The sequence below is a fragment of the Schistosoma mansoni genome, assembly GCF_000237925.1.
Source record: "Schistosoma mansoni, WGS project CABG00000000 data, chromosome 4 unplaced supercontig 0032, strain Puerto Rico, whole genome shotgun sequence".
Lineage (NCBI taxonomy): Eukaryota > Metazoa > Platyhelminthes > Trematoda > Strigeidida > Schistosomatidae > Schistosoma > Schistosoma mansoni.
Genome location: NW_017386017.1, coordinates 88,474 through 114,321, shown reverse-complemented (window position 1 = coordinate 114,321; position 25,848 = coordinate 88,474). Strand labels below are relative to the sequence as shown.

General features: G+C 35.0%; 1 protein-coding gene across 1 annotated transcript in view; it reads left to right on the top strand.

Moving 5' to 3' along the window:
- Positions 1 to 25,848, top strand: part of Smp_126760 (hypothetical protein) — a gene marked incomplete at both ends in the record, with an annotated part of 54,909 nt that overhangs the window by 4,361 nt on the left and 24,700 nt on the right. The window contains 10 exons of the mRNA XM_018791097.1: positions 2,717 to 2,833; positions 7,034 to 7,078; positions 9,265 to 9,411; positions 11,421 to 11,484; positions 12,274 to 12,519; positions 14,607 to 14,765; positions 16,732 to 17,035; positions 17,231 to 17,352; positions 18,610 to 18,790; positions 22,454 to 23,005. Of these exons, the coding sequence (XP_018645618.1) occupies positions 2,717 to 2,833; positions 7,034 to 7,078; positions 9,265 to 9,411; positions 11,421 to 11,484; positions 12,274 to 12,519; positions 14,607 to 14,765; positions 16,732 to 17,035; positions 17,231 to 17,352; positions 18,610 to 18,790; positions 22,454 to 23,005 (1,937 nt within the window). The remainder of the gene's footprint in view (positions 1 to 2,716; positions 2,834 to 7,033; positions 7,079 to 9,264; positions 9,412 to 11,420; positions 11,485 to 12,273; positions 12,520 to 14,606; positions 14,766 to 16,731; positions 17,036 to 17,230; positions 17,353 to 18,609; positions 18,791 to 22,453; positions 23,006 to 25,848) is intronic.

Below are 25,848 nucleotides of genomic sequence, written 5' to 3'. Positions count from 1 at the left end.
CGAAGAAGCTTCCATAGTGTTGTCCTGTCCACACTATCAAATGCATTCTCGTAGTCAATGAAGTTGATGTAGAGTGATGAATTCCATTCAATTGATTGTTCCACAGTGATCCGTAGAGTTACGGTTTGGTCTGTACACGATCGATCCTTACGGAATCCAGTCTGTTGGTCTCGAAGTTGGGCGTCTACAGAGTCTCTCATTCTGTCTAACGACACCTTGTTGAAGGCTTTTCCTGGTATTGAAAGAAGAGTGATGCCTCTGTGGTTCTCAAACTTGCTAAGATCGCCTTTCTTTGGTATTTTGATCAGGTGTCTTTTTTCCAGTCTGTTGATACTTGTTCTTCATCCCAAATCTTACTGAAGAGAATGAGGATTATCTTTTGAGTTGCTGTTACATCTGATTTCAGTGCCTCTGCTGGAATGTTGTCTGGTCCCTCTGCTTTGTCGCTCTTGATTTTTCTGATGGCCATGCTGATCTCTTCAATTGTTGGTGGACCAACATCGATTGGGAGGTCCGTGGGTGTTGCTTCGATGTTGGGTGGCTTCAGTGGAGCTGGTCGATTCAAGAGTTCTGTGAGATGTTCGACCCACTTGTTCCGTTGTTTTTCAATGTTGGTGATTACTTTGCCTTCTTTGCTTTCCACTGGTCGTTCTGGTTTAAGATAATTTCAGAGAGCTTCTTTGTTGTATCATACAATTATCTCATATTTCCTTCTCTTGCAGCCTTTTCTGCCGTCATTGCCAAATCTTCCACATATTTACGTTTGTCGGTTCTTATGCTCCTCTTCGCTTGCTTGTTTACTTCTGTGTATTCGGCTTGTGCCTTGGTTTTTTCTGTTCTTGTTCGGTTGATATTGATTACTGCCTTCTTGTTCCTCCTTTCTTCAATCTTATCCAGTGTATCAACAGTGATCCATTCCTTGTGATGGTGCTTCTTGTGACCCAGAACCTCCTGACATGTTGAAGTGGTAGCCTCTTTTATGCCTTTTCAGTTACTCTCCATAGTAGTTCCTATTCTATTGAGTAGATCATGAAAGGCCTGGAACTTATTGTTGAGGGCTATCTTGAATTTGTTGAGTTTGTCAGTATCCCGAAGAAAAGCCGTATTAAACTTTTGTGATGTCCGCCTCGTTGTCCAGTGCTTTTTAAGTCTCAGTTTCATCTTGGCGACCAGCAAGTGATGATCGGATGCTATATCAGCTCCTTTTCTGGTTCTCACATCCTCCATCGTCCTCCTGAACTTTTTGTTTGTGGTCGATTTGGTTCTGCGTAGTATGGTACGGTGAAATCCATGTGGTTTTGTGAATGCGTTTATGTGGGAATATAGTGCCGCCTGTGACCAGCTTATTGAAGGCACATAGGTTTGCAAATCTCTCGACATTTTCGTTTCTTTCTCCCAGTCTATGTCGTTCCATGACGTCTTCGTACGCAGTGTTGTCCATCCCAATCTTGGCAACCTATCGTAGAATTGATCTTTAATATCTTCATTGTAGTCGTTGGTAGGCGCATAGCATTGTATGACGTTCATTGTAATTCCCTCTTTCTTTGTTTTGAAGGGGTATTTGATGATCCTTGTTTCATGAGATTCTCATCCTATAGGTGCGTTTTGTGCTTGTTTGGACAACATCAATGCCACTCCTTGTGTATGTATGGCATTTTCTTCTTCATGGCCGGAGTATAACAGAGGCTCCCATGAAGACAGTCGTTGTTGTCCGACCTGCGTCCAATGTGTTTCACTGATCCCAAGCGCCTCCAGGTTGTATCTTTTCATTTCTTCAGCGATTTGGAAGACTGTCCCGGTCTCCCACAGTGTACGAGCATTCCATGTACCTATAAAAATTGTTTCACTGGTTGTTAGAAGGGGCATCGGCCTCGTGACTTCCGAGGAATTTCGGCTTTCATCATGAGGCGTCATAATCCTTCCTTCAACTCCCAGGACAGAGTTCAAATGGTTTGAATAATTTTTTTGGTTAACGTTTTTTTAGCGAGTTAGTTTTCTACGGGATGGAGTCGCTAACATTTTATGCCCAACCGTCCTTCTTTATCCGGGCTTAGGACCGGCAGTAGTCCCCGGAGGGGCCACAGGCTGAGTTAAGGTGTATATTAAAAGAACATAACTCTAAAGAAACAGATACGATCGAAGAATAAATTCAAAATTTAAGTGTGAACAGATGATAAATTCAACCACGTCTCTGTGACCGGTTTTACTGTTTATCACCTAAGTTCTTTGATCATAGATTGTGATTATCGTGCCATCTCTAACCTGAATGTCTACACTTCATGAAATCATAGATCAGCAAAAATGACTTCAAGGATTGATACAATATCTTGGTTTGATCTCTGTTGGTTTCCAATCTAGCCACAATTGTGCGTCAAGTTACGCCATCGTTAGTCATGCGTAACATGTCTCAATTATCCGTTTTGATGAGGGTTTACAGCTTCATTAACCGACTTACTTTTTTTTCTTAAACCCTAAGAATACCTCGGCGTTACTCACCTAGTGCTTCTATCGTATGCAAGTAATGTATCATAGTTTCACAGTTGTGAAGGAACACATAACGACATACTCTTCAGTATCATTGCTTTTAAATAGGCAGACAGACATCTCATACCACATTTGTGGTGTTTATAAATTAATATTTAATAGTTTGTATTACACAATAGTTTTTGAGTTTCAGTCATAGTGTATAATTTTTTCATTTCACTCTTTTATACAGTAAGTCATATTCTCTTCTATCATCAACCTTGTCTATTAACTGGAGGAACTTCTTTGATATGCGAGAATGGATTGATGATGGATGGAAAGCGAATTTTCACTTAATTCAACTGTCTAAGTAAGTTATGGTAACTATTATTTGTTCACGTAACCATAATGCTATCAGAATGACTAATTTATTACTACTTATTTGGAAAAACACATAAACTAACCAAAAGATTCCTACAAACAAGAGAACACTGGGAATCCATTCGTTACTACTGGTTCAGCGATTCATCAATACACAATCTTGACTTTTTTTCAGTATTAAACGCAAAACGTTTATTTCCAGTGGTAAGCTTATTGTATTTTTGAATTAACTTCCAATAGTTTTATGGAGTACCTAAATCGTGCACCTACTGTTGACAGCTTTCTGTTTCCTTGTTCACCCTCACTGACGACAGTTCCATGTGTATGTATAATTATATCCTATTTCATCGATTACGGTTACATTTTCTAGAATACTCTCCAACATCTTTGTTTTGGTATTTCAATTCTCGACAACTTACTGTCGGCATGATGACTTGTGTGTTTCATCTTTAATTTTGACTATCTACTAATACTTGGGGCGTTGCGTTAGATCTTCGCTTCTAGGTTTGAATGGTTCTAATGAAATATTTTGCATGATGAAAGAGAGTTATATTAATTTTCTAAGATATTTTTATAAAAAATTAGGAAAGATTCATAAAACGGACCAATGATCCATTGTTTGCTTATTTCCGATTACTCTTATGTTGTGGAGCAGGTGAATCACTCAGCTTTCTACTGGGTTGTTGCAGGTTCAATCCTCTCTTCCTATTTCAGTTTGGGCAACCAGGTAGTATCACTAGTCCTTTCATACAAGTAAAATGCGGCTCAGAGCTGAGTACATAATTCTTTACTTAGTACATGAGTAAATTATTCGTCAATCATGCAAATTACTGAAATGAAGGAAAACATTGGATCTTAATGAATGATGAGCTCGCTTACATAGTGTCAACATAATGTGACAATACAGTGTTTCCTGATTTTTAACTGATTACAAGACAGAGTTATTGATACTACAAACACTCGAATGAATCAGTATCAAAAGAGTCCTGACCAGTAGAATAGGTCTCTTAGTCTAGTTGTACATGCAAAAGATTGGTCACAAACATTAACATAATCAAAGATGGATAGTGGCTAGCAGTGGAATCTAGGACACGCGTTTCGTCCTATTTGGGACTCGTCAGCTGGATGTAACTGCATCTCAGAGTTGACGTTCAATCTGGGACTCGAACCCAGTACCTTTCGCTTCAAACGTCATCGCGTTATCCACTCGGCCACTGAGTCCTGATAGCCACTTGCTTGTGCAGTGGGGTGAAGTTTGAATTCACTTAGTATTGTTTGTTTGAATCTTCCCATTAATGTTTTTAGGACTGCAACTGGTCAGTCTCTAATTGGCATATGTGCATACTGTGTGTATTGCCTCGATATAGCCTAAATTCACAAGCATGGTCAGTCAGTCAGTCAGTTACAACGTAGAACTCCGTACGTACGTACATCAGTTCGAGTTGCCATACCACATTAGCACAGAGATGAAGTTGTCAATTCAAATCCCATATTGGTAGAAGTAGTAAGAGTATAAGCATTATGTGAAAGATAAGGGATTGAAGATCTTATTGAAGGAGTATAATACGGTGAAATAAATTTGGAAAGAGAAAAAGGATACGGACATGAAGAATTCAAAAGATTAGAATTTGGTAGAACAAATTCTCGATATAGCCTAAATTCACAAGCATGGTAAGCAAAGATGGATAGTGGCTATATCGAGGCAATACACACAGTATGCACATATGCCAATTAGAGACTGACCAGTTGCAGTCCTGAAAACATCAATGGGAAGATCCAAACAAACAATACTAAGTAAATAAACATGATTAGTTATGCCGATTAAGTGATAAGATTTTTGTAGACTATTCACATCCCAATCAAACAGGCTTAATTCTTACTTAGTATATGTCAATTACAAGAGTTTGAAATTTCCTGTTGAGCTGATTACCTTTTGTAAATAAAACAAAATCAACTGTGCTTATCGAAATCTAACAATTTCAACTTTGCACAGTTTTGTAATGTAAGATGAATGTTGTTTATCATTTCTTCATTGCTATCTGATATGATTTTCAATGTTTAACTGTCGCACATGCATAAACACATTTTGATATAACAATGGATAAATAAACACATGACTTATAACAAAAAAAAATAACAACAAGACAATAAATATACATTTTATTTTGTTTATCACAAATATTCAACCAAATCTATGCACATAACTCTTAATAATATCATGTTTTCCATCACTAGGTGTTAGCACATCATGATTTTTATTGGTGGATATTTAAATGGTTTATACTATTCATCTGATTGCGATTAACTTCTAATATGTAGTTTTTTGGTGACCAATCGATTCCCAAAGGTTCTGCCTTATAGCTGTGAAATAATATCTCTATTAAAATAGAGGATGTATTCAAGTATGTTGGAACTACCAACTGATTAGTACAAATATCGGGCCAAGTGTATTAACTAAGAGGGTGAAAATCCTTCATTTATTGAGTTTGTTGGAATTCATGTTATTCATGCAGCCTACCACTGCAATTTAGTTTGGCTGTGATTGAAGTAAATATAATAAAGGCTAATGGTGATGATTCAATTAAAACATGATATTAGTCCTCAGAATCATTGACTAGCGTTTTAATTTATATTGTTAGATACAGATTTTCTGATTGTGATTTACAGGACAGACATGATTCGTAATTGAAGACTTAATGCGATACAGATCGTATTCGATTTGAGTGAGATACATGAAACATTTCAATTACTTAGGAGTATTTGTACATGACTTTGAAAATAAACATTTTAATGTTAGAGCTATTGATAAAATTTGATAATTTAGAGAAATTAGATAATGAATCACCCGATATTATATTTAATTTGGATTCAAAAAATGGTAAATTACCTTTTCTGGATTGCCTAGTTAGACGGGATGAAAATGGGTATTTTGATGTGATTGTATTAGGGAAGGTAACACACTTGAATGAATATTAGGATTTTGAGATCCTCACGCTCCATCAGTGAAAAAAGTATCAGTTGTATTCAGCTTTTTAAGAAGGGCACACATGTTGATGACAAGTGAAAAAGAAAAGAAAACGGGGTTGACGAACATAACCAAGATTTCTAAGATAAAAAACTGTCCGGAAAATAGAAGATAATATTAAACTTGACCGACAAAGTACTCCAAAATAATGGACTGCAACAATCGTTATTCCATACATATCATACACAAATAAAATCTAAAGAGTATTTAAACGCAACATCAAGATGTTGTTTAAAACAACTTAGTTCGTCTTAAAAAACAAAATACCTAAGAATCCACCATCTACTTCTGTCTAAAATGGAATGTTCAGACTATGACTCAGTATACATTGGATAAACATTTCGATAAACTAGGGTCAAAACAAGTGTGAACATCGTAGAGCTGCTATTTGAACATCGAGAAACTTAGTAAAATTTGAAAAATTGGTCATAGATCTACGTCCTATAGTATCAGGTTACAAGATTAACATTGACAGTATTGAAATGGTTCAAAAAAATTTTTAAGATCACAACAGCTTGTGGCAGAAATACTTTATGTTAGATCTAATTCAAATTGTCTGAATAAGATACAAGGGGTTTAAGATTAAATTTGATTTTACCCTAACACTTACTCTCTCTTACTTCAGTCAATAAATTATATTCAATTTATCTATCACTGTTAACTGAATAGCATATTCATTTCTTGTCAAAATGTTGACAATCAAAATACCATGAGTTTCACACGATCTCCTGTGGAGATAGCTATATCAGGCGTACTACTAGGCAACTTAACCAACGAATGAATGAACATCTACCAGTATGGTTTGGGAAGGGCCAAATAAAAACAATACGCGGTTCTATCTTGGCACATCTAATTGATAGTGGTCATGTTGTAGATAAATTGAAATCATTTCAAGTGATCTATCGTATACCTCCATCATTTCCCAACGGAGTTCGCTCCCGTCTCCTTCATATAGCAGAAGCCATAGGAATTCGTTCATACGATACGTCTTCAATTGTTTTTGTATAACTCGTTTGTTGTTTTAAAAAAAGGACCATAGAGAAGGGTTGTTTATTGATTTAGAAAACAAAGTCTATTCTCTCTTTTATTTTAGTTTAATTCCTTAAAGAAAGATTATTTATTTATTCATTTTTAACATTTTCCTTTTTCTCGTAATCCAAACAGAACAGAATTTGTAAAATTACAACAGATCACTGTTTTATGCTCAAAGTAAGTACTGCACAAAAATCCGGTAATTTTTTTTATTTTAATTATAATTCTTGTTATCAGTAGTGTAGTAAACATTCTATAATAAGTTATGTTGTTTAGCTATTATAATGAATTTTAAGATTTCCATGTTTGCATAATAGTTGTTGTTAGTCCTAGTTGTTTCATTTTACTCTATGATTATATAATTGTGTATCTGTGTGTCTGTTGTTCATTCCAACAACTACAAGCAGCTCAGTAAGCCAGTCAGCTACAACGTAGGACCAGGCACACATATACATCGGTCCAAATTGTCATACCTTGTTAGCACAACAAGATGAACACCGGATTCATAGAAGTAGTTAATTTAGTGGTGGTAATATATAAAAGAAAGGTTGTATATAAGGATATAGTATAGTAAGGAAGAAAGTTATGAAGCAATTTCGATCTCAAGCTTTAAGGGAAGATAAAGAGTGTATACACCTACGCCATTGTGATCGATTGTGAGCCATGTCACACAGAGTCTCCAACCATTGGTTACGATAGTCACGCGGACCTCAACCAAGCAGTCTGCATCTGCCAACATGGCTCAGACTAGAAGTTAGTGACTTCATGCTCTGATGCCACGTTTTGGTTTGGCCTAACCTAACTCTTTTCCAACCATCCCCAATGCTAGTCAGCATAGCGCGTCGTGGTAATCGGTGTTCAGGTATACGTAACACGTGGCCTAACCATCTCAGTCGATGAAGATTCATGACCTCATCAACTGATTTACCATCATTCTCTAATACCCTATGTCTAACCTCACTATTACTCATCCGGTGATCCCAGAAGGTGCGAGCAATATTTCTAAGGCATTTGTGGTCAAATACTAGTAACTTACGAATATCTTCTACTCTTAATGGGCATGTTTCACAGCCGTAAAGTAGAACAGAACGAACTGCTGCGCAGTATACTCGTGCCTTAATTGATAGACGGATATCTGGTCTTCACCATAGGTGACGTAAGTTGTCAAAAGCGAAACGAGCTTTTTGAATCCGTGCTGAGATTTCGTCGGACACCAACCCATTAGGGCTGATCAGACTTCCAAGATAAGTGAAGTTGTCAACGCGTTCGACCACTTCACTCCCTATCCTTAGTTCAGGTGTTGACTCAGCCCAGTCCTGGAGTAACAATTTACATTTAGATGGGGAGAAACGCATCCCGAACATCCTGGTAGTATTACTCAGTTCTAACAGAAGACTGTATTTTGTCAGCGTCTTCACCAAACAGGACTAGGCGTATTCTAAGTCGCTTATTGGACCCCCTGGTAGGAGATGAATTCCTGAAAATTCAATCGAAGAGAGTGTTATTTCCAGCAATAGATCTATAATGAAGTTAAACAAAAGTGGGGATTATGGACAGCCTTGTCGGACACGACTTGAAGTTGTAAAATCAGATGACAGTTCGCCATAAGCTCTGACTCGACTGGTAGTGTTCGAGTAAATAGCTTTCACAAGGTTTATGTACTTCTGAGGTACACCTTTCAATGATAGATACTGCCACAGAACCTCTCGGTCTACAGAGTCAAATGCTGTTTTCAAGTCAAGAAAAACTATCATTGTCGCTGCTAGCAGCTTGTTCGAAAGAAGCGCAAACAGTATTGTGAAATGCGGTTAGCTACTGTTTGGAAGTGTATGTGTAGTCCTTATTGTAAGCTCCATCCTTCGACTACTATAGTTTTACTGTTGATAAATCACGGTCAGCCATAAATTTGTTACTCAGCTTTGTATATGAAATGTCATAGTTATGTATCTATTACGACCTATTAATTGTAGTGTGTTATTGTCCAGTACTATACTTGTTTAATCACCTAAATCATTTGTCTAAATATTTAAAGCATTTATAATCACTAGACTGTACAAATGTTCGTATTAGAGGTTAGGGAACTTTTGAGTTTGCATGACCTATAGATCGTGTTGAGAATACAACAGAGTTAGTGGGTTCATCATTAATGATTGGTTGAAGGCACAACACTGGTATCTCGATGCAGTGGTCACTCTTGCCCCTCATAACAAACTAATTGAGTTATGTTGGTTGGAGCTCCGATTTTCTGAGGTCCCACTATGTCAAACAGGTTGTTTGGTTTCATACACATTGGCTAAGACTGACTGACTGTCTATTATTCATGTTATAATTATTTCAATAACCATGTTTCTTCTGTTCAACAGGTTCTTTCCGAAAAGTTCAGTTGAAGAAGTTTGGTTAGAATTTCGCCATCGTATTTGTAGTGATATATTGACTGGAACACCGATCAGATTTTTGGGTCATTTCTTAACTTATACACCATTTTATTCAAAGTATTTTGATGAGATTAGGTGGGCATTTAGTACATAGATTTTATAACCACTTTTTTGCTCATATCTTGCATAAAATATTGATATTGAGATAATTATTTTCAAGGTTAGATGTAATTTGTTCGTTCATTTATCAACTGTTCAATTTTGGTGTATATTAATGCTTTTATGTAAATTCTAAATACCAATCACAAAGGAATGCCGTTCCATAGAGTTATTAACCACATTTACCTTTTTTTTTACTAGTACATGTATATGTATGCTAGCAAGTATTTCCTACTGATCTTAAAGATGTTTTGTTTCCATTGATCAATAATTCTATGTTAGATATGGATAATGACTGGTCATATAGAAAAAGACCAACTTTAGGGAAAACATGTCACTTTAATTTTACTCATTCAGTCAGTTTTACTGCTGCTCACTTCTTCATATCTTGGGATTCGATTTAGTTCATTGCTGACGTATATTACTCCAAATAGCGAATTCGTAGTTTTTTTAAAACTTTGATTAGATAGTTATTTTCTCGTAACGATGATAACTGTTCAGTCAATAGAAATAATAAGGTTTTATCTAAGGTATATGTAGTTAAAGAACAAGGTTAAATCATTACTGGGTTTCATTTGTTTCTTCTGATGTTATACTTACCATTTGACATCCTTATTGGTTCTTCAATATAAAGCTAGCTTTTGAAACCTTACAAAAGTCGATGTGTTTACTATCGTTTGTGTTATGCTGAAAAACCATATATATTGAGGAAGGTGTTAAACATTGGTAATGTCAATCTTCAATGTTTCAAATTTGTGTGACCAGTGAAGCCAGAGGTTCTGAATTTTATTATGACTTCTACGAAGAAGGATGGTTGAGTTATTTAGGAATTCATTTTAAGGGATCGATCAACTGTTTTGTAAGAATATTTAACTTTCGTAAAATTATGTTCAAAAATGTGTGAAACATGCTTATTGTTCCAGTTGTCTTTGGGAATCTTTTTCATAAGTTGTGAAATAATAAGCTGTTGATCATGATGAAATTTTTTGGCTTATTTAGTAGTTAGCTCTGATAATCATTCTACTTCTATCTTCAATATGGTGGAGATTTGTAGCTTAGGTCGGTATTTTCGGTGATGTTACCTTCTTTAAGCTGTATGGTTTAATTAGAAGTACTTTGTGTTTGTTACAAACAATACCATCGACGTCTATTTAAAGTAGGAGTGAGCCCATTTATATTTTTGTTGAAGAGTTGCAAACTCTATAGATTTAACTCATATACATGTCCATGTAGTCGGCTTTGAGCCAATCTGTTTATGTGAGGATTAGTGATATTATCTGGCTGCCCAAACTGAAGTAATCGGAGGGCATTTCGAACTTGTGACCTACTGATTAGAAATTAAGTGTTTGAACTACTGAGCCATCTCTTCACTCAAACAAGATAAATCAGACAAAATCATCTTATGATATGTATATGACTCAAACATTATTCAACCAATATATCATGAAATGAGTATGCAAGTCTCTTACTTTTTTACATATTACGTACTTTAGAGTTTTCGTTTCTGATTAATTTGTGAAAGAGGTTCTCTGATTAGTTGTGAGTCAAAAATCTAATCAGTAAAACTACCATGAATACCTAAATTCATCAACAGTTTTCAATTTCATTATTTATTAAATAAACATCAAACACTTATTTATTTAAATCGTGTTACATCTTTCAGATTGTCTTAAATTGTAATATATCTTGCGGAAGTTGTTTATCATTCTTTCATGTGTGCATACACCCTAAATCTTTTTTGGGTTATAATACCACATAAGGTGCCAGAGGGTAAGTGGGATGAACATAATCTCACTTCGTCCTCCATGCTATACAACTAGAAATTATAAATAAGATTACTTGGGACTCTATATTGACTTTAAGTTTGCCTATTATTTTTAGTGTAAAGTATCCAACTATGATGATCATATAACTTTCAGTGTTATTTTCCCATTTGCCTCTTATTAATTATTTTTGTTTTATTCTAACTCTTCCCTTATTTATAGTCGTGTTTGGTTAACAGATATATTTGATTTGTGGTATATGCACCCTGAATTAGGAAATTTTCGCGTAAGTTAAATAAACAATTGAATACAATTATTCTTTGAGATTCTGCCTTATATATATATATATATATATATATATATATATATATATAAGTACAGTTTAAATTATAATCCATATAGAGTTTTTATATGCGGTGCGAAATTTAGGATCTACTTGATGAACATTACAATTGTGATTGTAGTTCAATCACCTAAATAGTCGAACTTTTGATGTTCAGTCGAGGATTTGATTTTTATTTAACCTATTAGACTCTAAATTGTCACGTGGTATCATTGATTGGGCGCGTCACAAAATTGTGAGATCTTCAGGTATTTTCATTTTGTAGCTTTAGAAAGTGCCAACATATTTTATGCTATGATAACTATACTTTATTCCGTTATCCCTTATCAGAAACTGACTACATCTTCTGTTTTTGTTCAATCTCAATATGGACAAATGATAATGGATATGGAAGTTGCGAAAAAGTATGGTAAAAGTATTTACATGTCACTGAAATTACTGTTGAACTATGGCACATTTAATTGAGTCAAAATGTAGAGGAGAAATTTCAGTACTTCACGTTGCACCCCCGACCTTTTATGAAGAAATTAGTACCGTATCGGTGTTAAAGTGGCGTAGATTGATTGAGTTGGTGTACAACTAGTAAATGTATTAAAGGTCTTACTTAATGTAATTATATACAGTTAGTTGATTGGTTCATCTAAAGTATTCAGAAGAATTATTACTATCCTTAACATCTTTTGTTTTAACTGTAATATTTACATTATACCTTCATTGTTTTATAAAATAAAGGAAATTATCCGAATATTATGTTATGTTTCTCGTATTGGTCGTGGCCGAATCGATTGGGAACCACATATGGAACGTATATTTACCGGTCTTTCAAGAGCTATCACTTTAAATAAAAAACCAGTACATAATGAATTATTAAAAATAGAAGATATAGAATTTTACGCTGAACTAATCATGAATACCATTGGTCCTGATCGTTCAGATTGTCAATCTTCAGTGCTATGTCGACTGGAGCAATTATTAAAAGTTTGTATGCAGATCAGTTATTTTCTCATTTTTTTATTAGTTTATTGCATAATCATTTGTTTTGTGTTTCTTATCAAAGGATAATCATATGTGTAGGATTTATTGTTATTATCCCATATAAATGTATAATATCTCATGGATATTTAAAGACTGATTTTGGATGGAAAACCAATAAATTCACTGTTTTATGCAACTTGCTATTGTTTGTCCAAAAATTTCACGCATGATATTGATCACCACCCAGTGATCAATCAATTGTGATTACATCTCAGTCCTACAGGAGGTCGGTCACGGCCCGAATAGCTCAGTGGCAACGTCTCTGACTGTGAAGCTGAGTGACACGGGATCGAATCCGTCAGGGAGCACCAGTTCCCTCAAGATTACAGGTACACCTTGCTGATGAGTGCCAAGTAGCACGAAACCCGGGTCCAGGATTTCCTGTTGACCACCTCCAACCACCATCCTATCTCAATGTATAGTGCACGCAATGTCGAGCCACCTAGACTAGTGGCCACATTGCAACTTGATCGACAGCATTCGATCAGCACTAAAAAGGACTTGACATGCATGACATTGATCACCACCCAGTGATCAATCAATTATAAAAACTTAACTGTTTATACATAGTTTTTAAGCCATGTAAAAACTACTATACGTAAATGGTTGAATGTTGAAAGTTGACATGTATAACAGCTAGATAAACTGTTAAATAGTATTATGCAAACCACGTTGCAGTATGATTCGAAGCTTCTACCTCATCAGCCAGCAGTCTAAAATATCCGTTTTGATTGTAAGACACGAATATCTTGAGTCCGGTTGTTTATGAGATTGTAGATGAATACTGTGTTCATGGGTCTCAAACTTTGACGAATTAATTCTATTAAACGGTTTCATGTTTTTCAGTGTTATACCAACTAGTGTAAGTCCATGATCAGAACCTATTTAAGATCAAATCGGAAGATTACATATTCACTATATCATGTGATTATTTTCTCTCTCTATATATATTTAGATGAATGATTTTTCGTCACTTTTGTTTAATATAAAATTCCTTTCACTTACCTAATTGTTTAACCACATTTTAATGACATTACTTTTGCCTATTTTTTTTATGAACTAGTGTATTGTTGTATTTAGTCTTCTTCGTCTCTAAAAAATAGTTTTCATTAAAGTTGATACACAGTGATTTCTTATAAATTCTTATTGATTATGAATACAGTGGTCTTGAGTGCTGTTAGAGGTATGAGGGCAATTATCAATTCCCGGTTGCCCACACCGTGGAAGGGTTCTTCTAGAGGTACCTGAAAAGGAAATCGGGTTAGAAGTGGTCTTAATGACCTGAGAGCGTGACCGCAGTGCCCAAGGGACAACTGCTTGAGGTCGGTCACACACGACTTTTTTGTGGGTAGTTTTTGTGTTAGCTCTGTTCTTTAAAGGACCTTACCACCGGAGACGGGAATCCGTGGGATAAGGCGAGGTGTGCATTTTTGGAGTCGACCTTTTCTAACCTCACCCCTCCTTGTGGGAAGGCAGCATCGCTGTTATGTTGGTTGTCTGAAGGAAACACCTTACTGCTGTCACACCTCTGTACAGTCAGCAGTACGACTTCGCCTTCTGACCTTGGGTTTGCTGCTTTTAGTCTTACCGCTCTTCAACCGACCTGCCTGGCATGGTAGGACCTTGAGGAACGATTGTTCCAGCCAGTATAGCTCGATTGGTTCATCACGATAGGTAAGCCTGACCACCACGTCAAGGTACCAGCAACGGTCTTAATGTTTATTAGCAGAAATCTTATTTTATTTTTGCTAATAACTTGTGCTAATTTGGCTAATGATGCCTGACGCGTTATCCACTTATCTACTGAGTCCTGATGCTTGTGAATTAAGGCTGTATCGAAGCAATACGCACAGTATGCACATATGCCATTAGGAGACTGATCAATTGCAGTCTTAAACATCAACGGGAAGATTCACCCAGACAATACTAAGTGAATTTAATGGTAATAATAATAAAATGTTTATGCTGTTTTGTTACAAATTACTTCCTCACATCCTTTAAATACTTTTATTTCATATACATATTTATAGTCTGTTGAATCATTTTACCATCCATCATCGAGTCAATTTGAAGCAGGGAAATTATTAAGCTGTTTTATACTGAAATTTCTACGTTGTTTAATTAGTCGCTTACGTGATGAATTATTTCCACCCGTTGAAGCATTGGATTTAGGCTACACACCACCTGAAGTAAGTTATATTTTATTTTTTAATCAAAGAAGATTGATTGTGGTTTTCTTTCCCGGAAGTATGTATTGAAAAACTTTATTGGCAATATCTTTCTTCTTTTATCTCGGATCATTGAGTCTACTCTACTGGCTTTCTATTATTATACCTATAGTTTTCATTACCGCATTATTGTTTTTAACAAAGTGTTGTCCATTTTAACACTTTGTAATTTATGAATTGAATAACTTTGTAAACAGTTAGTGAAAAAAAGATGTTGGTGTTTTAGTTGCATCTACATTTTATAGACGTATAACATCAGAAGTACTAAGATTGTACTGTCATTCATATTCTTAAGCAGTTAGTTTTGATTTACTTACAACTCTAAGTTATACTTCCATTGTGCTCTCGATTTCTATCATATAAGAGGTTACTTACGAACTGGTCGAAATGATGTTACGTTATGTTAAATTCCACACTTAATGGGGTGAAGATATATCATCTGCTACACAAAGTTACACAAACATAACACGACGGCTGTGAAGCGAGAACGATAATCACTGTATATGACTACGTGCAGTGAGTGAAGATTGACTTCTTCGAGAAAAATCTTACTGTCAGCTGTAAAACTAATACCATTACACAAAACATGTGTCTGTGTAGTTTATAAAAATCATCGAGCAAGAGATAACGGAACAATGTATTAATCTGTTGATAGAAAAGGGTGATTTCTCGGGATAGGGTTTCTAAAGCCATGGTGAAGTTTTTCGCGAGAGAGCAAACATTCAACTTTTATTATTAGAGGAAGTGTTTTTGGGTATTTTTAACACTGGAACAATAAGCTCCACCAGTTTCGGACTTGATGCATTTCTTTTCCCAGTGGAAAATTTTATTTTAGTACCATTTAACGTTAAAATACCTTTAAAACCCTTCATCGATTTACCAGTCAGAGTTAAGGCGGTCTTTAGGATCAGTTTAATTTGATGACAGTTTTTACCTTTGTCGTAGCTGAATTCAAGGTGGATACCTAAACTTTTAGTGAGAGGTTGTAACTAATGGATTTTAGCCTTACTGTGTTTACCCCAGTTACTCATCCATACTATTAGAGATCTGAAAGTTGTGCATTCGACCCCTAGAGAAGTCGTGGGTGCACACGTCCACGAGTCGCAAATTAGGACAAAGTAGCTGTTTAATTTACACAGTAGGTCAATCAGATATCGGTCAAATAATATGCTCACACTATTAACTATGGTTTGACTTTCCCAAGTAATATGACCCACGTCTCTGGTTGAACATATGGCTTAAAATTCTAGGGGTAGAAATATGTGTGAACAAGTGTACAGATATCTCTCGATTCGGTTTAGCCAGTAAAATTTTCTCCTCACCCAAGTGATCGGTTGGACTTAGGTATAAGTAACTGGTGTATCAGCAACAGAATCGGACACCGCACACGTAACATTAATTCTGAAATATCAGTCCATAAGGAGAAAATTTCAATCATTACTTTCATCTCTTCTTATTTGTATTACTATATTCGAAGGGATTAAAGACAGTGTCATAGATGTTTTCCCATTGATTTTTATTTCATCATTATCTTTTTTTTTTATGTTGAGCGGATACATTGAGAATTAAAAAATGTTTCCATGCTATTGCCGTTTTAGAAACGTGTAATAATACTGATATAACATATAATATGGCTTTGTAGTTAAAACTTCAAACAAAGTCTCACATCTGGTTATGTTTAGCAGTTGATTAGGAGTCAAACACCTCAGCATTTAATGCTTGCTTTGCAGATTCGAACCCACAGCATCAGATTCTTTAGTTTAACCAGCTGAATAGTAATCGTTAGCTATATATGAAATAAAACAAGGGGCCTTAACTCCGTCATACGTATTTGTGTTTCGTTACTGCATTTTATCTTGCTAACTAGTTCACAGTTTCTTGTCATTATGACTTATGTGGGTATCTTTATCTTGTTTTCTGTTTTCAGTTTTATCTGTCTGTGGAACAAGTTGATCAAATTGTTGATTTATTTACACCAATTTGTTTAGACTACTTTTTATATTCAAAATCTGATGCTGTAGTGAATACCACAGTAAAAATTATTCCAATGTTATGTATACTACGTCCTAGTCGTGTTATGCCATGTTTACTTGATAATCTTGAATCTGGTTTAAGTAAACTGGAAATGCCGTTACGTTTCACTCGACCGTTGCACGCTTTAGCCTATTCAATACAATCATTAATTTATGTTAGATTTCCATTGTATCCACGCGGATTATCATCATCGTCCAGTGTGTATTCTGTCAACGAAGATCCTGATAAATTAGAAGACGGTATTGATGATGAATATTTTGATAACGATGACATTGATGCAGAAGATGGTGATAAGGAAATGAGAGAGGGAAATGAAGATGAAACAGTTGATGATGATGACGAAGGTGAAGAAGACGACTTATTAACATCATCTTCATCCTCGTCGTCATCAGATGTAGATAATGATAAATGTAATGAATCACTTAAACATCATAAACCAAACAATCATAGTCCTAATAGAACTGTGAATGATACTAATGGAAGGCTTAAAATGAAAAAGCGAATTTTTCAAAAGGTAGTTAATTGATTTATATGTTTACCTTATTCGATAATTGTCTCACTAAAATGTCTACTTTCCTTCAAAAACCACAGTTGTTATGACGTTGTGTAGTATGGGTTTGTGAAAGTCTGTTAGTGTTATCAGTGGCATATTCGTGTGTATTTATTTACCTTTTTTTACTTGTTATCAGAGAATATAATGTTGTATTTCTCTTACATCATAGTTTAATAATAGTGCATGAGCAATGTCTCTCATTTCCGTTGCTATTTAACTGGTCCTCCCGGTTTCCCACATTGTCCGGACATTCCATGTAACTATAATAATTGTTTCTCTAGTTGTAAGAAGGGACATCAGCCTCGTAACTTCCAAAGAATCTCGGCTTTCATCATGATATGTCATGATTGTCCCTTCGACTCGGAAGGCAAAGTTTATTTTGTTTAATCTGGTTGGCGTTTTTTTTTAGCAAGGTTGTATTCTACGGGATGTGGTTGCCGATCCCATGCCCAACCCTCCTCTTTTACCCGGGCTTAGGACCGGAGTTAACTCTAGAAGAGCTACAAACGGAGTTATAGGATTCATAACTTTTTAAATAAAAAAATGTCTAATGTATACGAACTAAGTCAAATGCAGATGCGACCAGCCTTTAGACCACTAATACATTTTTTTGTTAGATATTCATTATTTTGAATTTCGTAGACAATTTACGAAGGTTGGTTTTATAATTATGGCATTAAGTGTAGCTAAAAGTATTATAACAAGAAAATAATTTATTGACTTTCGATCATTAAGTCCGTGATTCGAACCCAATCTACCTACTTTGGTTTAGGGTGACTGGGTAGTAGCATCAACCCTTACACTAAAAGTGTGTTTCATACCCAAGTACCTGATGAATGTGTTTATTGAAACTAATTAATGTTTTTTTGAGTTTTAAACAATAATAATACCGGTTATTCATTAGTATTTAATTAGTTTCATTCTGTCTCATGCTTGCGGACAAATGAGTACTGTCGGTCAGGTCTGGAACTTGAAGTGTTCTAGACCGATATTAAACTTCTACTTCAGTAGTTTTACACCACGGTCATATATGCTACCTAATTTATAATAGGTAAATTCTTTGCTAGTAAGCTCCCAAGTTTTCTACTCATCACTGTTGACTGTCAGCTCTTTTAGACAACAATACTAGGCGTATATGAGAGTACTATTTTGCAAACACAATTGCGATTTTATATTATTATCACTTTATTTGACTGTATATTCTTTTTACTACTTTAGTCCTCATACAAACCGGCTTACACTCATGTTTCGCCGTCTGTTCGTCAAAGTCATTTAAAGGCCTTCACTTATTTATCTGGTCGGGCTGAACTGAATCGTGTTCTACAACTTCTTTCACATGGTTTGGACATGAATTACATAGATCGATTTAATTATTCTGTATCATGTTTAAGTCGTATATGTAAGTACTTTTTTAAAAAAGTGTAACTGTTGTGCACTAATTTTTGAAAACAGACATTCATCTATTTATGATGATCGGTGAGACATTTTGTCCATTGTTCAAAGTAAAACTTACCGTTTCTCGTCTCATTAAGTCATTGCTTGTTTCTAATCAATATTCTTTTCTGAGGCTGAAACAATTAATATTCGTCTATTGCGTCATACATTCTGGTTGTAATTTCCTCCTCAGCTAAAAGCTGGTTTGTTCAGTGTCAGAGTAGGTTATTCTGATAGTGTCTAGCCAATGCTTCTGGAATATCTTATGCAAAAAGCTGTTTATAAACAACTGTACGTTGTACGTAAAAATGGCGAATCAATTAATGATATGATAAATCTTCATCGATTGAGGTGGCTGGAACATGTGTTACGTATGCCCAATTGTCGCCCATGTCTGCACGCTGTGATGACTGGTGTAAATATAGGTTTAAAAAAGCTAGTGCTGGCCAAACTAATATGTGATGTCAGTCCATTAAGTCATTGGCTACTGAACTAAGCCATATTAGCCGATACAGACTACCTTGTTGAGGTCTGAGTGACTATTGTAACTAATTATTAGAGACGTTCGATGACATGGCTCAGAATCGTTGTCTATGGTGCAGATTTATTCACACTTTTCTTTCTCCTAGTTCCCTATTATTTTATGATTTTCTCTACTTTACCAATCCACTTTTTACCCAATCATTTCTCCCGATTCCAATATTTTCTACTACTTTATCATCTTACTGTACTGATATGTAGTGTGATAGTTTGGACTGGTGTACAAATGTGCCTGGTTCTACGTTGCGTACGACTGACTCATTGACTGAAACAGATCATGTGGCTCAAAAATAAAATTCCAATTTTCGGGGGATGAAAATGATAAAATAATGACAAAACTCAAAATGTAAAGTAATTTGGAAGGATGTTTCTCAGACCTTTTTTAAGCTTTATCAGTTATAGAAGCTAACCAAGGGTTACTATTGTCTTGGAAAATCCAACTTCTGTTACAGTTTAATCTAACAGTCAACAACTACCATATCTTGGTCTAGACCCTTTTATTCAGCATTGGGAATTTCGATAACTTGTGGCTAGGAAAACTAAATACATGCTTGTACTGTGGTGTATGCTACTTATGTTGACAGACATAAGTAGTGTGTGACATCAATCGGAAGTGGAAAACCTGGCAGCAAAGGGCTAAGAAGATCGAGTTGAAGAAAACAAAAAGGGAAATAGAGAGGAATTGGGAATTGGAAGACTCTTACACAATGTGGTGGAAATTTGAATATGAAAGTATTCAGTGTATTGTTTTTTATATTTTACCAAGATATTCTGTAATTTTTTTTACTAAAATACATTGGTTTTCCCCACCTGTGTCCTCGTTCATAACATTACAACCTAGGTTGACGAATTTCCACAACATTTTGAACTAGCTTACCATTTGCACCTAAGCTAGATTTCTCTTAAGCCAGGTAACCTTGTAAATTGTACAGTAATAATGAACTAACTAATGTAATTTAACAATCGAGTACGGTGTTCATTTTTTTTCATCTTTGAGTAAATCATGCGTGGATTTTTTACTTTGTGTAACGACTGAATCATAATAAAAGCCAGTTCTGTATAAATTTTAAATCAACAACAGTTTTCAAAACAAATGAATCTTATCAACACATATCTTTACATAGATTTGTCATTAATGTCGTTTTAATTATGTAAAGAATACCTTAATGGTATTCTTGTTTGTAATCTTTTAATTGTAAATAACATCTTTACCAGTCTATTGGAATTTGGCATGATTAAAACAAATTTTAGTTGTGAATGTACCTTTATAAACTGATTTGTTAGTTTAATGATTACAGCGTTTTGAGAATTAAACTATTTGCCGTCTCAGTGGTCTATCGGTTAAGGGCTCTGGCGCGAGACTGGTAGGTCCTGGGTTCGAATCTCGCGAGTGCGGGTTCGTGGATGCGCACTGCTGAGGAGTCCCATAATAGGACGAAACGGCGTTCAGTGTTTCCAGGTTTTCGATGGTGGTCTAGCTTCAATTGACTCATGATTTCAACTGTGAAAACACTAAATTCTCCACAAAACCCCCTCTGATCTATTTGTTATATCCCGAAGAGAATTATGAGTGGTAACTTTGAGGACTATTTATGGACCAATATGATGTGTATATTTCCTATTGTATAATTGTTAAGCGACTAGACTATTCTTATTCGAATCCCTTTTATTATAAGCTTTATTTTGACCCATAGACTATTATTATACGATTTACCATTCTTGAGTTATGCCCAGTCTATTGTATACTGTTCCCTCTATTCACAGTCACATTTGGCCAAATCTTGTACAAATGTTGTTTCCTATTTTATCGTACGATGTGGTCTGTCTGTTTGATATATAAACCTAGTATGCTTGAGAATAATGATTCATATTGCAAAGGCTGCTATTGGTGTTCTGGACTTAACTCGGTGGGCTAGGCAGATAGCAGGACCGACAAGTGCTCTAGACTGCTCGTGCGGGTTTCATGTATCATTGGTCCGATCGATAAATTCGCTGCTCTCCATTTGGCGTTAATCATCACATCATATATAGACAGGGCACTTAGGCAATCGATATAACACTATTCAATGGTGTATTCTGACTTCAGTACTCTACCTACATTAGTTTATATAGTCAAAGTAATATTATCATTAGTAGGCTTGAAACAAAAATGTAAAGTTCATAGTAGAGTACAGTAATCTCGACTGTATAATCATATTTACAATGACTTTACGATTGTTGACTGTTTAAAAATTGCTTTTAAATTAATATAGAAAGAAATTATGTATGCTTATATTATTGCTAGATGTCATTATTATGAAGTGTGTAGTTTGTTTTTCTACTTAACTCCTAGTATTAATTAACTGATGTAACATACATTGGATAGTGTGTCACGTTTTTTCTCTTGTGCAAATTAGTGATACTAAAAAAATAATCATTTTGATGATGTTACATTTTTTTAGACAAAGTAGCTCAATTGATAAGGTTTAATTGTTATTTTCTTTGCATTGGTAACTCAGTCGTTAAGCCATTCAAATTTTACTTACTGAGGAGTCCCACAGTAGGACGAAACGGCCGTCCAGTGCTTCCAGGTTTTCCACGGTGGTCTAGCTTCAATTGACTCATGATCTTAACTATAAAATTTTACTCACCAAGTCACCTATTTCAGGGATTTTAGTTTAGGCTACCGGGCAGTATTACATAGAATGTGAATTGAAACTAAGTACACGAATCTGCCTAGTAAGTGAGTTAATTTAAAGTATTCTTATTTTAAACATAACACTACAAAAATCACATATTACTATCTAGCTGCTCAAACTGAAGTAGATTGAGTGGGATTTAAATGTGCGACTTCATTCACCTTAATATGTTTTCATCATGGATTAAACCCTTAACTAAAAAGACCCTGACTTATAACTATTTAATAAGAAGCAACATCAAATCAGTTCACATTTCACAGACAGTAAAAAGAGTTTTCAAATCGATGAGAGTAAAAAATTGAACAAAACTAAAGGTATACACAAATCTATATTAACTGCATTTCTGGACGAACTCAGTTAACATTAGCTTTTGATGTTTTTCTTATTGTCTTCCTATTTCCCTTTGTTAGTTCTGTCAACGCCTATATGGGATTTCTCAGCTATGGAATTTACTAATAGCAACAATACCAATCCAAATCATTTAACCGCTGAAAGGATAATCTCGGAATCAAATGGCATAGAAGATACTGTCTTCATGATATATGAACGTATTTTGACTTATTTATCCATGTTAAATGATGATAGTACAAATTCTGTAAATTTACAAAGTATTTCACATTTATCGAATACAATGTATCGACCACAGACTGGACCGCCTAATGGTCATCCACGTTCATATATAGACACGTGTCAAATGAGTAGATTAACTGGTCTGTGTGTTGCATTAGGTTTATCTACATCATCTAATCCACAATTACGTTGTCGATTAATTAAATTACTGGTAGATAGAATATTTTCTTGTCAATGGTCACCGGATACATCACGATTAATTGGTTATCAGGCATATTGGCTAATGATTGATTCATCTTATGATGACAATAATAAGAACATAAATCCATCAATTTATGCTTTGAAGTTAATATGGCCTAAATTTATGGCTATTGTAAAGGAAATTGAAAATGGTATGTTTAACAGTTTACTATATTCAACTATATACATTTACGTATTTTTAAGTAGATTACCTATTCAAATTTAACACTAAAATGCTTTTTTTCACTAACCCATGACAAGTTTAATGACCAGTAGTAATTGATTGAATTTTATCTTCTGGAAATTAGTTTTTTGCCCAACCAGTCCATTGACATGGAATTAGTTTGCACTTTGGTGATTAAAGGTTATGACTTTGATAGGATTATTTTTCATATAACTTAGTGACGAAATACAAGTTTGTATACCTGGCTTGAAGTCACATGTGGCTAGTGGCACTCATTAGCTGTGTTAACGGGAATCAAGAGGTTGTCAATCAAGGGGAAGTCGTCTTCAGTACCCATTAACAAACTATATTCCAAACTTTTAGGTAGCATCTGTTATGTCAATTCTGTAAGTTTATTCTCCAGTATGAAAGTCTTGTTACTCATACCCTAAAATTGTAACTTCATTTCCATCTGAACGAATTTACATTTTCCTACGATGTTACACTGATATTCGACAATTAATTTATTTCTATTTTAGAACTTGGTTGATATTGGTAAATTATTATTCGATAAAAACAGTTTACTGTATCTCATAACTGCATATTATTTATAACAGGAAAGTTGGAATACTTATGTACATGTTTACCTACGGCTCATAAATAGCATCATATAGGGTCTAGTTTGTGACTGAAATCTCACGATAAACCTGTCTTACACCGTATCGCTAATGAGTCGGAATACAAAACTTCATTGCCAACTCACAATTTAACGCAACCGTCGTTTAAAATCATCGGTAGTTAATTTGTCTGCTCGTAACCTGGTTGTTGACTTCAAATATCTCGGAGCTTCTCACTCAACATTCCGAAAAAAATCAATCCGGACATCAATGAGTATTGAATCCTAAGTTAATTACTTTATGCTAATAGTTAAATTTTAACTGCCTACAGGTTATTTGTTTTTCATGAAACTAACTTTCTCCAAATTTAAGATCATCATCATCATCATTTGAATTCTTACCATCATCCATTTTTATTAATCATAACAAATTAAACTATACTTAGTGTATTTCATGTTCCTTTATTGTTTATATTAACAATACTTACATATTTTAATTTGTATATACTAAAGGCATTTCATGTTGTTTAATCTCTGGTTGTTTTGTTTTGCATGCAAACTAATAAATTAAACGTAATGCAGAAAAGTCCTTTTTGAATTACGATAGTAACGACAACAACAGAGTCAAATTATAGGGCATATGTTTATCATCAGCTGATTAAGAGTTAAAAACTAAAACATTCAAATTATGTTTTTAATATTTTGGAAGTACTCTTTATTCGTGTAAATTTATTACTATGAACAGTAAGTTAAGTATTTAGCATACATCGGTTGAATGTGTTTAGAGTTATTCTGATGTAACGAATGGATTTTTAAATAGTCCTCTCTTTCTCTGGCATACTATCATAATGCGTTAATATGATAATGAGATTAGTCACGTTGTATCAGAACTAGGATTTATGAACCAGAATAGGGTATCAGATTAACACTAGATATTACTTTATTCGACACAGTTACAAGAAGACACTCTCTGTGTTAGGAGTAGAAATTAGTGAGAAGAATCGCATATTTAATAGTCATCAAGCTGTGTTTCTCTGTCTACACTCAACGACCAATTATATTTTACTCTCACTATCACACATCGAATTCATAATCACTAAATTAACCTATGGCCTTTAATTGACTCCAACTGAAATATGGTAGTGAAATATATATGTTTATTAACTTCAAATATTTATTCTCTCGAATAATTTCGTTAATAACAATAGATGTAAAAAGTTGGATACTAATAGTGTTGACTGTGCGTATACTTGATACATACAATTTAGCGGACAGACGATTAGAATATATCGTTGAGTATAGAATGAACTTTGACTATTCCGAGTCGAAAACGCTTAGTTAAGTGTGATTCAGCTTTTGTATCAAATTAACAATGTATAAAATATACGGACATCTACATACTAAAATTCACACTTAGATCTAGGGGGTGCTATGTTTGGGTATGACCATAAGTATTTAAAAATGGTGATGAGTTCAATTATTATCATAATATGTGCTTAATATGTTTAGGTCCTCACTCTTTCTTGTTCAAACATATCAATGCATAACATTGTAAGAAACATGTTTTCTCTAGTGCTTCGTGATTTTCAGTAGTGATACATTCGTGATTTGAACTATGGAAATTCTAGTCCCCACAAGCCCCTCTATGTTGATAATAATCTGCTCACTACTGGCTAGCTTCAAGATACAATACCTGGAGTTCTAGTGCGAAACTTTTACCAGTAGAGTCCAAACAGATTAGGCGTGAGACAATTATCCTCCTCGGGCAATGGATGAGGGTCGTACAGTATTGTGAATTAGTTGGAATTAGACGTTAACACCGTTGGATTGGTGGCCTAATGATCTAGAGATTACGCGCTAGCTCGCGAAACCGAAAATCCTGAGTTTATAACCTGTACCGGGATCGTGGACGAACGTTCTTTCGAAGTCCCATACAAAGAAAAAACAGCTGTCCACTATTGGTTTGAAATCAGGGTTTTCCAATTCCTCTAGGTGGATCCTTCGTACCCACCGATCCGGTTAAAGCACCGGACGTTCGCTTTTCGTTCTCTCAATTTCGTAAACAACACCCGTGGTGCGAGAAGGCAGTGAGTAGGACTTCCCTGTCAGTGGTTGTATCCATTTGGCGATGTGGAAGCATTTGGAGAGGGAGAGCTGACTCTCCCCACTCTCGGCCGTATCAGGGCATTTGGAGGCTGCATAATCTACTAACTTTT